This window comes from Pteropus alecto, unplaced genomic scaffold (genome assembly GCF_000325575.1).
Source record: "Pteropus alecto unplaced genomic scaffold, ASM32557v1 scaffold13, whole genome shotgun sequence".
NCBI lineage: Eukaryota > Metazoa > Chordata > Mammalia > Chiroptera > Pteropodidae > Pteropus > Pteropus alecto.
In genome coordinates, this window is record NW_006434373.1 from 10,361,611 (window position 1) to 10,379,105 (window position 17,495).

Genomic DNA, 17,495 nt, shown 5'->3' on the forward strand with positions numbered 1-17,495 from the left:
AAATCCAACTCGTTTAAAACCCTTCAATAAACTCCTTAGGATAAATTTCTCATACAAGCCCCTGCATGACTGTCCTACCTACCTCATCTCCTAGCATTACACTTTGCTCCAACCATACTGGCCACATCCATCCCTTTAAGCAATTATACCAAACGCATTCTCACCTCAGAGCTTTTGCCTCGGCCTTCCCTCAGAAACCTAGGCCCCCAGATCACATAGCAAATCAGGTCACTTTTCTGTTCAAATGCCACACACTCAGAAACGTCTTTCCTGTTTCCTTAGGTAACCCCCCACTCAACACACCACCACTCTTTATCCCATTAGTATTAAAGCGCAGAGCCCAGCAGTTTGAAGCAATTACCACTCTTGAACGCATCTATTTATGTGAATACAGTCAGTCTCCTCTACTCAGGTATAACCAAAATGAGAGCAGAAATGTTCAGTATCATATCCCCAGCAACAAAAGTATCTAACACACAGTAGGTTGAATAGTGGCCCCAAAATGATGCGTCTGTGTCCTAGAACTTGTGAATTTGACCTTCTTCGGAAAAAGGGACTTTGTAGATATATTTAAGTTATGGATTTTGAGATGAGATCATCCTGGATCCTGTCATGGCCTTAAATCCAATGATAAGTGTCCATATAAAAAAGGAAAGAAAAGAAGAAGGAAGGAAAGAAGGAAGGAAGGAAGGAAGGAAGGAAGGAAGGAAGGAAAGAAGGAAGGAAGGAAGGAAAGAAGGAAGGAAGGAAGGAAAGAAGGAAGGAAGGAAGGAAAGAAGGAAGGAAGGAAGGAAAGAAGGAAGGAAGGAAGGAAAGAAGGAAGGAAGGAAGGAAAGAAGGAAGGAAGGAAGGAAAGAAGGAAGGAAGGAAGGAAAGAAGGAAGGAAGGAAGGAAAGAGGGAAGGGAAGGAAAGGAAGGGAAGGAAGGAAAGGAAGGAAAGGAAGGAAGAATGGACGACACAGAGGAAGAAGGACAAGAAGGCCATGTGAGGACAGAGGCAGAGATTAGAGTGCTACAGCCACAAACCAAAGAATGCCTGGAGCCACGAGAAGCTCCAAGAGACAAGAAATTATTCTTCACTGGAGCCTTCACAGGGAGCATGCATGGCCTTGCTGAAATTTTGATTTCAGACTACTAGTCTCCACGACTGTGAGAAAATAAATTTGTGTTGTTTTAAGCCATCAGGTATGTCCCATGGATGCTGTATTAGTTTTCCTGACTGAAATTATAAACCTATGTCTTCCAACATTTTTAAAATTAACTTTTATTTTGATCTTGTTATATTGATCCCATCACAATTTATAGTCTTTTTTTTTTTTTAATGAAAGGGTCACTAGGCAAGTCAAAATAAATAAAATATTTTTTAAAATCCTACATTACCCTCTTTTTTTAAAGTATATACTTGCTTCAACTATTGGAGAGTATCTTCAAAATAAAATAATAAGACCAAAAACCTTATCAAATTCCTCCTTCAAACTTTATTTTTATTCCTTGACCTCTTTACGCCAGAGAAATGGTAAGACAATATGTTTTAGTTTCTTCTTATTTGCTCAGTGCATATCTTAGTGCCAGGCACTTAGTAGATGCTCCAGAAACACTTTTTTTAAATTAATTTATTTATTTCAATTAGTTTCAAGTATACAGTACATTGGTTAGACATCTACATAGTTCATAAAACAATCCCCCCAATTACTCCCTCGCTCCCCTCGCCCTCCACCTAGCCAACATATTAATGCTAACTGCATTCTCTATGCCGTACTCCCCATCCCCATGACCATCTATCAACTACTAATTTGTACTTCTTTAACCCTTCATTCACCCCATTTTCCCAGTCCCCCAACCCCTCACTCCTCTGTCACCTTATTGCCCACTACATTTGTGAGTCTGTTTTTTATTAGTTTATTCTTTTCGTTCCTTAGATTCACACATAAGTGAAATCATATGGTACTTATCTTTCTCTGACTTATTTCACTAAGCATAATAACATGACATGGTTCATCCATGTCATTGCAAATGGCAGGATTTCATTTCTTTTAATGGCTGAGTAATATTCCATTGTATATATGAACCATAATTTCTTTATCCAATCGTCTGTTGATGGGCATTTAGGTTGCTTCCATATCTTGGCTATTGTAAATTGTGCTGCCATGAATATTGGGGCGCATAGATCCTTACAAATTATCGTTTTGATTTTCTTTGGATAAATACCCAGAAGTGCAATTGCTGGGTCAAAAGGTATATCCATTTTTAATTTTTTAAGAAACCTCCACACTGTTTTCCATAGTGGCTGTACCAATTTGCAATCCTACCAACAATGTATGAGGGGGTTCCTTGTTCTCCGCATCCTTGCCAACACTTGTTTTCACAGACACTTTTTGAATGAACAGATAATTACATCTCTAGATGACTGAAAGGATGAATAAATGAATGAATGAATGCTACATTGCCTCATCTCAAACCATTCCCCGAAATCCTATTGTCTCTTCTTTCTTCTTCCAAATCATAATTTAGGGTAACAAGATTGAGTATTTATTCAATTAAATCCCTTGGTATCCACAGGGGATTGGTTCCAGGATTCCCCATAGATACTAAAAACCACAGATGTTCAAGTCTCTTATATAAAATAGTGTAGTATTTACATATAACCTATATTTGCATATAGGCTACAGCAGGGAATGACTCCACATCATTTCATTCATGTAGAATCACCATAGTAGTGCTTAGAGTGTGGCATATCCAAGTTTTGCTTTTTGGAAATTTCTGGGATTTTTTTCCAAACATTTTCAATCCCTAGTTGGTTGAATCCATGGAAGAACCCTCAGGGGACCAACTGTATTAACTTATCCACTATATCCCTCAGAGTTCACTTACTCAATTGCTAACTTTTACCTCAGATCACTGACCCAAAAACCAACCACTCGTTTCCATCTTTCTTCCCAGGAACTCAATATGACTTTTCTAGTCATCTAAATCCAGATAACTAAGATGAAATACTATGTTTCTACCCTGCCCCCCCAAAAAAATTTTCCTTCCCAAGTTTCCTTTTGCATTTCTGTTCTTATTTACCCACTTTTTTTTAAATTGGAATCATTTAAACAACTCCTTTTCTTTCTCTCTCTTGATCAAAAATGTCACCACCTTTCCCCCTTATTTAGAAAAAGGTTTTACCAATCACACCTCTATTCTGAATCTCTTAGGAACAGAATAAAACCCAAAAAGCAGATGCTTAAATGCACAAATGTCCATAAGCATTTTATTATACCAGAAACTGGTTTCTATAATAATCTTAGAAGATTTTTCTCCCAAATGATTGTCAGAAATCTATCAGCATATTGGAAAGATTTACCTCCAGGCTATTCCAAAGCATTTAGATATGCTTAAACATTCCTTTCCATAACTAGAAAAGAAAATCATAGATTTCAAGGAACATAAAGCTTAAGCATTCATGCTTCATGAGTGCACCATTAATGAGACCATCATTCAAATCAGAGACAAAGCCAGGCTTTGAAATCATACCATCCAACGTTCAAATTCTACCTCATCCAAATGTATATTTAAGCAAGTTACTTAACTGCTCTGAGCTTTGTTTCCTCTTGTGTAAAATTGGGATTTTTTTTCCCCTAGTTGTTACATGAATGAGAAGTAATATATGAAAACCACATAAGGCATATAAAAGTTCAATAAGCTGTAGTGATTACCATAAATCCAGCATTCTGGAACCACTGAAAAACGTAGACAGAAGGAAAAAACTAGGTATTTAAACAGAATGTGTTTTAAAAGCTGATACACAAAACAAATAAGACTAAAAAGTGAACTCTACATATATCCTAAAAGCAAACAAATTCTGTTAACTAGCTAAAAAGAATGGTTAGAATTCTCTAGACTAGAGTTAGCAGTCTGCTTTCTGACCAACCAAATGGTTTGCAGGAGTAGAGGGAGAAATGAGAGGAATACAGTTTTCAAAAGGTTCTGCTTCAGACATAGACTCAGTGGAGCACATTTCAAGTTTATGGAAGAGAAGCATATAGAGAAGCTAAGCAGCAGCTCAAGTTCCCCTAAAGAGATCGTGAACTTCAGAGATTCTTCCCACCTCCAGGAAGAATTCTTTACTGACAAAATGAACTCTCTACTCCAGTCAGTACTGTAATACTTTCAGCACCTTTTGTGTCAAACACTGTGCTAAGAACACAGAAATAGAATGCAATCTCTGCCAATACATTGGAAAGGAAGGAACAGGGTAAGAAAAGTCAAAGGTTATATATTATACATTAACTGTATAACAAGTGTATAGCAGTTAAGTACAGAAACAATTTTCAGCCTCTCCAATCTAAAACAGTAGGATAATCTCTCTTACCTCCAACATCAATGGCTTCCCATTGCTATAAGACAAAGACCAAACATAACAGCCTGGTCTACTAGACCTAACGTGGTCTGACTCTTACCTACCTCCCCAGCACCATCTAGTCTCTATATCAGAGCCTCAGAAGGCTTTTCTCTGTTCTTCTCTTTTGCCATTCCCTCTGGCCACAGGACCTTTGTGTGTGCTATTCTCTCACATATAACACTCATCTCACTTTGCCTAGAAATCACTTTGTCCTTTAAAAGTTGTTTCAATTTTCACTTCCAAAGGAAAGCACTCCCTTACCTTAGGCAACATTGTATGATTAAGAGCACAAGTCCTAGAGTTCTAAACACTGCGTGCCTCAATTTCTTCATCTGTATATGGGGACTACACAGCTGTTGTGAGGATTGAATAAATTCAGGTAAAGTATCACAACAGTATCTAGGACATAGAACTTAAAATCTTGACTTGGTCAAATCCCTCCACTCCATTTTCTCACAGCACCAGGACCTGCATTTTAAACTTGTCTCTCCCTAATAGACTAAAATTTCTAAGAGAACAGAAACTATACTGTTCCTTTAGAGATGGTAAACAGAAAGTATCAATAAAGATTTGTTTTAAAATATATAGCTCAAAGGAAGAAGCTGAGGCCCAACTACGTGACTTGTCTAATACAAAACTTCATCTACGTGACTCCAAAGCCCATGCCTTTCCACTACACTATGCTGTCTCCTATGTAAATGCAAAAGAGTCTTGCAACTAAAATTGATGTGGCCAACAAATATTAAAAGAAGAAAGAATAATAAGATTACAAAACAAATTGCGTGCCAACACAAAGAACATCATGTTTTTTTAATGTGGACATTCTGAAGTTCACACAAAGGTAATACAGGTGCCAACTTGCTTCCATTGCCATGATCAGTTCCAGCACTCACATTGCTCACCTGGGTTCCCTCCTCTTTAAAAGAGTAGGATGGGCCAGATAATCTCTAACATGTCTTCCAATTCTAAATTTCAATGACAATAAATCAAGTTATGTGACAATTTCTAAAATATTTTTAAATGAAGTTTAACAAGCACCCTGAACCAGATGACAGGTGGTTTTCAGGGAGACCTTCATTTAAGGAATTTGTTCAAGAGACTTAATAAGCCCTATTAACAAAGTAAGTTTAGTAATCTTTGCTCAGAAATTACATGAGACTCAATGTTAACAGCCACCCACAAACACTCCAATGTATGAGTCAAGGCTGCTACATACAGAGCAGTGACAAAAATGTTTAAACTGTGTTTTAGAACATTACAAAAATCAGGCTGACCACTACACAGAAAAAAAAATTAATTCACAAGATGCATATACAGTATATTGTAATGTAATACGATTAAAACAGGCTTTCAATTCAAACGTAAAAGGTAGTAGCAATCGTGACATCGTGTGGTGCTTTAAAAGTTGAGATAAACTCACAACCCTAACTCTACTTCAGCAGCAATCTACAGTGTCCCTTCAAAGGAAGAAAGAAACAAGAGAAAATGGAAACTATAAGGACCCTTAAAAATAAACCCTGGAAAGCTCAAAACAAGCCAGACCTGTAAGGTACAAGATCGGGTGCACGGGAGATGTGAGTACATTACTGCCAGATGGCTGTCAGACACTCCCTGGGAGAGTGCAGAAAACACATGCCTGCCGGCTCCCTGAGCCCCTCTGCCCTCCATGATCCTCGGAGTACAAGCTGCAGCGAGGGACGCCTACTCAGCCCTGGTCTAGCGCGAACTCCCGCAGAGAGAGAGTAAGAGACCCGGACCGCCGCGGAATCTGGAACGCGGGTGTCACCCGGAGCCACTGGGGCGCTCTCCGCGGCACTGAACACCGCCCGGCGGAGCAGGGCTGAAAGTCCACTGAAGCCTAGGCCCGCGGGGAGCCCCGTCGCTCCTCACCTTCAGGGTCCCCAGCGCTGCGCTCCGCATCAGCTGCTGCAGCAATCGCTGCCCACGCGATTCGACAGCAATCAGAGACACCGCGTTCACCCAGAGCCCCGCCATTGTCGCCCGGGCTGACTGACGCTCTGCTGACCTCTCACCCCGCCGAAGGGGGCGGAGAAGGGGAGCGGCAGCGCTTCGGCCAATCACGAGCCGGGGATCAGCGGCCCCGCCCCCCTGCCGCGAGGAGACGAGAGAGCGGGACTGGCCCAACCCCTGGAGCCGCGAACCTGGCAGCTGGAAAGGCGCGCGTTGGGACTCGGCAGGAGGCGGGAGGGCGGGCTGCGAGGCTGGCGGTGACTCAGGAGGGCCCTACCCAACCCCCGGAGTGAGCGAGGCTGGGAAGACGAGAGAATTCTGGTGTCAGGTAGTCCGCGCCTGCTTGGGTTAAGCCGCGTACTGTATACCAACGTCCACTTAGGGACCAATACGCAGCTAGGTCACTTAACGTTAGTGAGTCAGCTCCTCCCCCCATGATCACCCCCTGCAGCCCCGACTGTCCTAAGTTATAGACACGTGCCCAAACTATGTCCATGTTTGAAGGCATAACCTGAAAACACCAAACTAAGGTAAGATGTTAAACAAGTGCAGTAACCTAGAGAATGCTCTAGATGTAGAAATCAGAGATCCGAGCTCAAGTCCTATTTCTGCCTCGTAATATCTGCGTGTCAGGGAAATTAGCCATAACCAGAATCAGTTTCTGTTGCTTGCAACCAGGCACTCTCTTATTAGTACAACTACTAAAGATATTGCACTAGAAGTCTCAAATTCTGTCTCATCTAATCTTTACAAGAACCCTAAGTTTGAGAAACAATTTATAAAGAGGTAAAGTCACTCAACTGGTACATGGTAAACTAGGGATTGAACCCAGGTCTGGCTGTCTTCAGGGACTTGGCTTTTGTTTTTTTTTTATTATACAAAATTTTTAACATACACCAAAGCGAGGCGGGGGGGTGGGGGGAACAGTATTATAATCACCCAGGCACCCATCGTGGAGCTTCAATAAAGCAACATTTTGTCAACCTTCTTTCATCTATTCCCTCTTTTTATTCTTTGTTGGAATATTTTAAAGCAAATCTCAAACATCAGGTCATCTCACCTATAAATAGGCTGTTGACTATTTTGCTACTCCTACCAAGTCACCTTGAGAGAGTTAACAAAGCTAGGAATGACCTAGAATATGCTATGGCATAGCCTATGCCAAGAGACAAAAACAAAATGTTTGGGGATATCAGAGAAGTGACATTTAATGGAATTTTTAAATGTAAGTAGGAACTTCCTTTGTATCCAAGGTTGGAATCATTTCCTAGCAAGGAAAACTGCTTTTATTTTCTCTTGCTATTTCTTCCTCCAATTTTTGCCCTTTGGATTGGTTCTCCTTAGATCCTATCTGCTTCATCTTCATGAAAGGCACTTGTGGCAGATACTACTTGTTCCATAATATCTATTCCTTTACTAAAAGAGTTCTTGAATTTTATCTGAACCCAAGGCCACCCAGCTAAAAGCCACAATATCCAGCCTCCCTTACACGTGGTGTAGCCAAGAAACTAAGGGCTGGTTATGGAATGTAAGGATTGTGCCCTTAAAGATCAGGGGCACACCCTCCATTTCCCCTTCTTTCCTTCCTGAGAGAAGATATGCTGGTGGGTGCTGGAGCAGCCATCTTAACCCACAAGACAGGAGCCCTGTGTTAAAGATATCAGAGTAATAAGATTGGAGGAGCCCAGGTTCCTGACACCATAGGGCCATCTTATCAGCCTTTTATTGCTTAATACACGGAGTGTTGTGTGACAGAGAAATAAACGTTTACTTTGTTTAAATCACACTTAAATCTGCCTTTAACAACCGAAATTGTATCCTACAACTCATAATTTAATATTCAGAAGTGAGGTGCTTACATAATGAAACCTAAAATATGTGGAGATAATAATGACAATCCCAAAATAGAAAACCAGAAGCTGAAAGCTGATGACCCTTGTTATGTCATGGTACCTCTTTGGTGAAATGGTCACTTTCAAAATCTTGGACAATACTGTTATTGCTATCACTGATATAACCTGCAACTCTAATACAGTATTTTGGAGGGAGTACGACTGGCATTTTGAGCTGGACAGTTCTTATCTGAGCTACGCCACACATTTTGGGATGTTTATTGTCTCCAAAAACACTGCTTCCTGTTACTAATGTTTGAAAACAGTTTTCAGATATTTTGTACAATTTCCTATTTATCCATAGTAAAAAGGAACCAGTTAATCTGAGACCCGTATGGAACCAGTTACAGTATCATGGAAATCAGCATAAATCCACAAATCTTCTCTCAGAATTTTGAAAGTATCTTTACATCATCTTCCTGAGTTACTCTTCAAAAGTCAAATGCCAAACTTACTCTTGACCTATTGTGTCTTATTACAGTTAGATGTCTACTATATTGTTGTAGAGTGGGGATGGGGCAGAGGGAAGGTAAGGATGTAAATCAGGAATCATGAGTAGCCACATACACAACAAATAGGAAGACTGAGCTCCACTTAGAGACCTGACCTTTGAGCTACAAATATTTGGCTCTCTTCCTGTGAGAGTACTGCAGACTAGGTATACTGGATTGGAAACTATGTTTCTCCAATCCTCTTCCCTATGTGGCTCCTGATTAGAGTTAACCAAAAGAGGAATTTATAAGATATTTAGAAGACAGGAGTGAAGCCGTAGCCATTACTCTCAGAAGGTTATTACAGTAAGATAAGTAACATAGTTTCTTGGAAGGTCTCAGTTTGTCCTTAGTCTCCATTCTGCATCCAGTTTGTTTTTCCCACCTTTGAGTCCTGCTGACTACCAGCAAGCAAACTCAGGTCCACCGCCAGATGCTTGATTGCAGACCTACAGAGGCAAAAGCTATCCAAAGGCAACTGCTTCTCATTGAACCCTCCACAAGATCCTGCCTCACACTCCTATTTGGTGTCAGACATGCTCGGTTTCTCAGCTATCTCCCAAACTCCAACTTGTCCACTTCTACTAATATGTCAAGCAGACTATTTTAATTTCTCTTTCTCCGATCCTCTGAAAGGAGCCTGTAGCCATTGACTAAGGTGAGTGTATACTGGGGAAGGGAAGATAACCAGAATTTTCAGGGATTACTAGACCCTGGCTGTGAATTGATACTAATTTCTAGAGACTCAAAGATGCCATCGTGGTTTACCAGTGAAAGTAGAGTCTTACAGAGGTCAGAAGATTAGTGGAATTTCGACTTGGGTCTGAGACAAAGTGAGCCCAGTGTATTCCTGAGCCCACATCATGATTATTTCTCCAGTTTCCGAATGCATAGTTGAAATAGACATACTGCTCTACTATTCATAATAGCTCTGCTTCCCTGACTGAATCTTGACTGGTACATGGAGAAAGAAGGAAAGAAGTTGTGGATAATATCTGAGTGATGAAAGGGTGGAGTGTGGCAAAAAAAAATGCTAGTTGTCCCCTAATATCTATCTTGTTTCTTTGGTAAAAGAACTATCACAATTTAGCTGGATACATGGCCCTCAGGTAAGAACTACACTTCCCAACTTCCATCACAGCAAGAGTGGCCAGGTTACTAAGTTTTAACCAATAGAATGTAAGCAGAAGTGACATATGCAACTTTTGGGCTGAAGGGAAGGGGGATGCCTTCCACTTTCTCATCTCTTCCCAGCTTGCCAGAATGTGGGGGCAAAGTTGTCATCCGAGGTGGTAAAAAAAAAAAGACAGGTGTTGAAGAAAGCAAAACAATATTCAAGGAGCCTCTAGGTACCTGACATTGTAGCAATGCCATGTCAGCCCTGGAATATTTTGCTCAGAATCTTATGCAAAAAAGAAAAACACTGTATCTTGTTTAAGTTACCATGTTTTGTTTTGCCTGTGTTACAGTAGCCAAATATGTATCCTAACTAATAGAGCGCTAATATGGATCTTTGCCCTCTCCATTTAAAGTAATAGATTGTAAGGAAAATATCTAAGATATTTGAGAACATGATAGAGACTGGCTAACTGCTCTCCAAACATGTTCACTCTTCTGTCTGAGCAAACTGCTAGGCAACATTTCCTAGCCTTCTTTACAGTTAGATATCATAATATATCTGCACTGTGGCCAATGGGCTATGAGTAGAAGTAAAATACACCAGCCTCTAGGCCTAGCTCATAAAACCACCTGTGCAACTCTTCACACCCTTTCTCTTCTGCTCATCTGCTGAGACTCCATAGGCACTGGATGGAAGGAGTGCTGGTATCTCAATGACTAAGCAAACCAGATCTTTCTTGCCTTCCCTCGCTGAACTTTGACATGAACAAGAAATAAACTATTTTTTTCCTTAGGCCACTGAGATTTGGGAATTGCTAAAATAATTAGTTTACCCCTCTCTAGAGTTTGTTGTTGTTATTCTAATTAGTGTAAAAGAAATACAAAAATATAGTCTCTTTCTTCAAGGAGTTTGCCATAAATAAGCATAAAAATTGTGTACCACTATACATAAAGCCACTTCAAAACATCCCATGAGATGCTGCCAGGCTCAGAACTTTTTCTTAGCATGGCAGCCACAGGAGATGCCCTTAAATTTCAAGTAGCTATACATTGTGTCAAGTGACCCTCTCATTCTGGCCACAATTTATTGGCTACAAATTAAACCTGGCTATTATGAAAGATATTGGGAAATTTTTCAAATATGCTTGAGACCCCAGCACCTATGCATAACAATTTTTATTCTTAAAGAAACAAATTAGTTATAGTTTATGACCATTGTCTTTAAGCAAAGTATGCCAGGGTCCCCCAACCCTTTCATATCTGCACTGAGAAAACAAGTAACATTTGTAAATACCATTGTTTAGGAAACTTACTTACTTACTCTTCATAATATATGTACAATAAGGATCAACTTGACTGTGTCCTCAAAAATCAAAAGTGCTACAAAGAGTCAATTTCTGGTTCAGTTATAGGAGAGGGAGTTGGTAAAATAATAATAATTAATATTTATTGAATACTCACTCTATGCCAATGACTATCTGTTTTAAGTGATCTAAATGTATTCTTAATTCTTACAACTATTCAGTAAGATGGATACTATAATTACCCCCTTTTTACAGGTTAAACAGTTTGCCCAAGGTAAACAACTAGTAAATGGCAGAGTTTGGATAATGAACCTAGGTTGTGGGAGTCCAGAGCACACACTGCCGTACTGCTTCTGTACACAGGTATACAAAAAGTTGTAAGATACAAAATCAGTATACAAAAATGTTTCATATCTATACATTAATAATGAACTATCAGAAAGAAAAATTAAAAAACAATTAAACTTACAATTGGATCAAAAAGAATAAATTTAACCAAGGAGATGAAAGAATTGTACACTGAAACTTTAAGACATTCATAAAAGAAACTGAAGAAGAAATAAATAGAAAGATATTCCATGATCATGGATTGGAAGAATTATATTGTTAAAATGTCCACACTACCCAAAGCAATCTACAGATTCAATGTAATCTCTATCAAAATTCTAATGGCATTTTTCACAGAAATAGAAAAAAAATCCTAAAATTTGTTTAGAAACGCAAAATACCCTTGAAAAAGAAAATCTTGAGAAAGAAAAACAAATCTTGAGCATTACACTTCCTGATTCAAACCATATTACAAAGCTTTAGTAATCAGAATAGTATGGTATTACATAAAAACAGACACACAGATCAACAGAATAGAATAGAGAACCCCAAAATAAATGCATGTATATAGAGTCAATTGATTTACAGCAAAGGAGCCAAGAATATACAATGAGGAAAGGATAGTCTCTTCAATAAGTAATACTAGGAAACTGGACAGCCACATGCAAAAGAATGAAGTTGAACCACTATCTTACAACTTACACAAAAATCAACTCAAAATGGATTTTAAAAAAAATTGACCATAAGACCTGAACCCATAAAACTCCTAGGAAAAAATATAGATGGTATGCCCCTTGACATTTGTTTTGTCAATGATTTTTTTTTTTTTTGGATTTGACACCAAAAGCAAAGTCAACAAAAGCAAAAATAAATAAGTGGTTTTTTAGTTTGACTAAGTCAAACTAAAAACTTCTCACAGCAAAGAAAACCAAAGAAAACAAAATGAAAAAGCAACCTACAAAATGAGAGAAAATATTTGCAAATCATATATCTGATAAGGAGTTTATATGTAAAATATATAAAGAGCTCATACAACTCAATAGTAAAAAGACCAAACAAATCCAATTCAAACATAGAGAGAGGAACCGAACATTTTTCCAAAGATACATAAATAGACAACAAGTACATGAAAAGGCATTCAGCATCACTAATCATCAGGAAAATGTACATCAAAACCAAAAGGAGATATCACCTCACATCTGTTAGAATGGCTGTCATGAAAATGACAAGTGATAGAAAGTGTTGGTGAGAATGTGGAAAAAAGAGAACCCTTGTGCATTGTTGATGGGAATGTAATTTGGTGATGCCACTATGGAAAACAATATAGAGGTCCCTCAAAGACTTAATAATAGAACAACCATATGATCCAGCAATCCCACTTCTGGGCATATAGCCAAAGGAAAGGAAAAACAGGATATTGAAGAGATATCTGTACTCCCATGTTCACTGCAGCATTATTCATAATAGCCAAGACATGAAAACAACCTAAGCGATGAAAGGGAGCAGAGTTTGCCACCCCAAAATATGGACTTTAGGATATTGATTATTTTAGGCTGGTAAATTTAAAGAAACAGAAGCTCTGAGAGAAGCTCTGAAAACCCAGTCACAATTATTTTTTGTAAAAGGACATCCACATTTGTAAGGGAAATCTCCATTTGCAAGGGTGTCTCCTACACTGTACCAGGCCTGCCTTCACTACCAGTGGAGAAGTTGTGGATTTTAATCTGCATAACATTTTACCCTTGTTTACTGTGCTTTTCCTGGTAAGCTCCATTACTGACTCTTCACCCCCAACATCTTTGTCTCTAGCTGAAAGTAGTGTGCATTTAAGGTGATGGCTTCCACCACTTTGGCAAGTTACTCAGCGTTTCTGGGTGTTTCTCATGTGTACAGAATGTATACATGTTATTAATCTCTGTTTTTTTCCTATTTATCTGTCATGTGCTAATTTGATTATTAGTCCAGCCAGAACAATATAGGTAGACTAGAGGGTACTATGCCAAGTGAAATAAGCCATACAGAAAGACAAATGCCACATAGTATCACTTAATTGTGAAATACAAAAAATAAGAAAAAAAGTCAGACTCATAAAAAGTGGTCGCCAAAGGCCAGGTGGCAGGAAATAGGGAGAAGTTGGTAGCAGGGTACAGACTTCAATAATAAGGTAAACAAGGACTGAGGATGTCATGTAAAACCTGGTGACTATAGTTTATAACGCTGTATTTTATAACTGAAATTTTCTGAGAGCAGAATTTAATTGTTCTCCACCCAAAAAAAAGAATATAAAAAGAAAAAATATATATAGATAGTTTATCAATTAACTAGGAGGTGAGAATCCCTTCACAATGTATACTTATATCAAATCAGCATGATGTGCACTTTAAATATCTTACAATTTTGTATGTCAATTATATCTCAATAAAGCTGAAATTTTTCAAATAAATAAATATTTTTAAGAGACTTCTCAAAATTATCAAGGTCATGAAAATATAGAATCTATCACATGCCCGAGACAGCGAAAGAGACATGATGACTAAATGCAGTAGTATCCTGGATTGGATCCTGGAACTAAAAACTGTAAAATCACTAAAAATGTCTAGAATTTGGTTAATAATAATGCACCAATGTTCTTTTCTTAGTATTAAGAAAGGTACCATGGTGATGTAAGATATCAACAGGGAATACTGGGTGAGGCATGCATGGGAACTCTGTATTTTGTCTTTACAACATTTCTATAAATCTAAAATTAATCCAAAATAAGAAGTTTTATCACATTAAAAAAAAAAGTAATTGAAAAGTGGATAAATGGATATTCTGGGTAAAGGATTTCCAAACAGAGAGAAAAGCATGTGATATAATAATGAGGCGTGAATTCAGCAGCACACTTTCACAAACCACAAATGGTAGGACTTGAGCAAAGGAAGTGTTTAGAGACAAAGATGAAAGAATAGGAAAGGGCCAGTTCCTGAAGAAAGTAAATATTTTACTGTGGTGTTTGGGGTTTTTATCTTCGAGGCCAGAAATCACAATGTGGCAAAAATTGAGCCACATGTGGCACAGGCTATGTTTGGTTTTAGCCATGTGTGAGTGTGTGTGCATGTGTGTGTGTGTTAAGTTGAATTAGTTAACTATATTCAAAATACGGCAGCTTTCACTTAAAATTCCAAATTTTCTACTTTTCTTGAGACATCAAAAGATTTAACAGTGCAGGGATTCCCACCCAAAAACATTCATAAGCATCTCCATTTGCTACAACTGGTCCTTTACTCTTCTCTTTAGATGTTTATGTTCTTTATCCATATTCTTTAAGTGGGAAGTGTGAAACATCTTAACCCAGGAAGTGATATTATATTTGCATTTTAGAAAGTAGTTTGCATCATTCTAGAGCTAGAGCAAAAGTTTATCCACATGGATAAACATCGCAAAGATAAGATGGAGCAAAAACAAACAAAAAATAAAAGGAAAACAAGTTGCAGACAAATACACACAGTTTGATACTATTTTTAACAAAGCTTTGAAATGTGCGAAACAATCATACATGAAGAACACATACATGAGTAATTAAGGGATGTAATAATGCATAGGAATGCTAACCTATGAGTTCGAGAGACAGGTTGCCCTTCCTGAGAGAAGCTGTATTAGTTTTAGAAGCTGTATTAGGGCTGTCATAATGAAATACCACAGACATGGTAGCTTAAACATTGGAGATTTATTTTCTCACAGTTTTGGAGGTGAGAAGTCCAAGATCAAGGTGCTAGCCAATTCAGTTTTTGGTGAGAGCTCTCTTCCTGGCTTGTAGATAGCCGCCTTCTTTTGGTGTCTTCAAATGGCTTTTCCTCCATACACAAGTGTGCAAGGAAGAAGGGAGGGAGTGTGGGAGGGAGGGAGAGAGATCTCTTGTGCACACCCTCTCACTGGAACTAGCACTCTGTTATCTCTTCTTATAAAGTCACTAATCCTACTGAATCAGTGTCCCACCCTTGTGACCTCATTTAACCTATTATTACTTCCATAAAGGCCCTATCTCCAAATTGAGTCACAATCAGGATTAGAGCTTCAACATATGAACTTGAAGGGAACACATTCAGCCCATAACACCTTCCCATGAGGGAGTCACACAGAGCACACCCTTCTCCTCAGCAGGGAAAATGCATATATGCAATGTTTCTGCCCAGGGAGGGCTATTAGAAACTTAGTGACCAACATTTTTATTGGGCGTTGGTGCCTAATGTGTAAAATTCCCAGAAGAAAAGCAGGTGTTCAATATAAATCACATGGTTTGCACAGTCTGAGCACAGTGGGCCACCCTTATCCCTAGGAAACATTGGGAACACTCCCGAAATCCAGCCAAGGGCCAACCTTGCAAGCAGGCCCTTCTAAAGAGAGTCACTTTGGACTTTCTTCTGCATACTTACCAATGACCTCCTCAGCCCTGTTTTATTGCTCCCTCCTCCTGGAGAAAGGTTACAGAGACACCCATTGCTAAACACTAAAACTGGTACAATAATTGTCTACAAATTATTTTTTTTCTAGGTTTCAATATTACTGGCAATCAAGGACAATTACAGTACATTTATGACTTTAAAGGACCTGGTGGTTTGTCAATGTCTTTACTTGCCATAATGTGTTCTCTCCCAACATAATCATTGATTATATTCTAAATTAATTGTGTCACACTTCATGAAAAAATCCCAAATTGAAGAGACTCATAGATACAGAGAACAAACTGGTGACTCCTAGATGGGAAGGGAGTTGAGGGTCTAAGTGAAAAAGGTGAAGGAATCAAGAAGTACCCATTGGTAGTTACAAAATAGTCATGAGGTGAAGTACAGCCTAGGTAATACAGACAATAATACTGTAATAACTATGTATAGTGCAAGGTAGTTACTTGACTAATTGGAGGGATCACTTCTTCAATTATGTAAATGTCTAACCACTATGCTGTACCTGAAACTAATCTAAAATAATATTGAGTGTCAATTTTAATCAAAAAATTAATTAATTAGTTAATTAATTAATTAAAAGTTACCCAGTAGAGGGAGGGAAGGAGGGAGAGAGACAGAGACAGAGACAGAGACACAGAGAGACAGAGAGACACAGAGAGACAGAGAGAGAGAATCCCAGCACGCTGATTAACATAGCAGGCAAGCTCTTCGGTCTTATTACCACAGCAAATATAGCTTGGCAACCATTTTAATCCACCAATAGGCATGGTGACACTTTAAAACACAGTCAAGGATGTTTCTAGTGCATATCCCACCTGCCTGCAACAAATCCTGGCAAAACTGTAAAGAGAGAAAAGAGAATAGAATGAAAGCTTCTTTGAGCACCTCCAATGGACAGTATAAAATTGCCCCAACAATGGGATATGAATGTGTTCTGGTAATTGTGTTTATTATCAGAATGGAATATGGAAATTCAGAGAGCTGGAGCTATACATTATCATATGTTAATCTGTATGCATGTTTTCTTATCTGCCTAGATATTTTCCTTCACTTTTTTTAGTTTAAGTTTCTAGATTTTTGACAAACAGCTAGCTTGTGGTACTTATAAGCAATCGTTTGCTGGGGCCAGATAGAATCAGGTTGTGAGAATAAATTGCTAAATTGTCAGGAATCTTTTCAGCAGGTCGCTAAATCCTTGGTAGCTTGAAATCAGCCTGTGGAAATACTTACCTAATGGAATTCATAAAACACTACAAATCAGGAGCCCCTCGACTCCCACTCTCCCAGAGAATCTGTTTTTAAACTTTTATCACCACTGCCTATTAAGGTACCTATCCTTAATATTGCCCTTTGCATCTTTAGTCATTCCTAGGCATATATCTGATACGGGCTACAATTTGCTTATGACATAGCTAAAATATACAATTAAACCAGCTGCTGAGTTTGTATTCACTTTCCTTTGTAGACCAACCAGCTTCACCTGGCACCAGTTTCTAGGTATCATTTGTTTCCCTAGGTAATTGGACTCGACCACAAAGTGACTTTAGATGGCAAACACTTCA

General features: G+C 38.6%; 1 protein-coding gene across 2 annotated transcripts in view; it reads right to left on the reverse strand.

Moving 5' to 3' along the window:
- Nucleotides 1-6,432, reverse strand: part of PCCA (propionyl-CoA carboxylase subunit alpha) — a 337,827-nt gene extending 331,395 nt beyond the window's left edge. For both annotated transcript variants that reach the window (XM_015587373.2, XM_015587371.2), the window contains exon 1: nucleotides 6,275-6,432. In XM_015587373.2, coding sequence (XP_015442859.1) covers nucleotides 6,275-6,379 — 105 coding nt within the window. In that variant the 5' untranslated portion in view covers nucleotides 6,380-6,432. The remainder of the gene's footprint in view (nucleotides 1-6,274) is intronic.
- Between the last annotated feature and the right edge of the window lie 11,063 nt (nucleotides 6,433-17,495).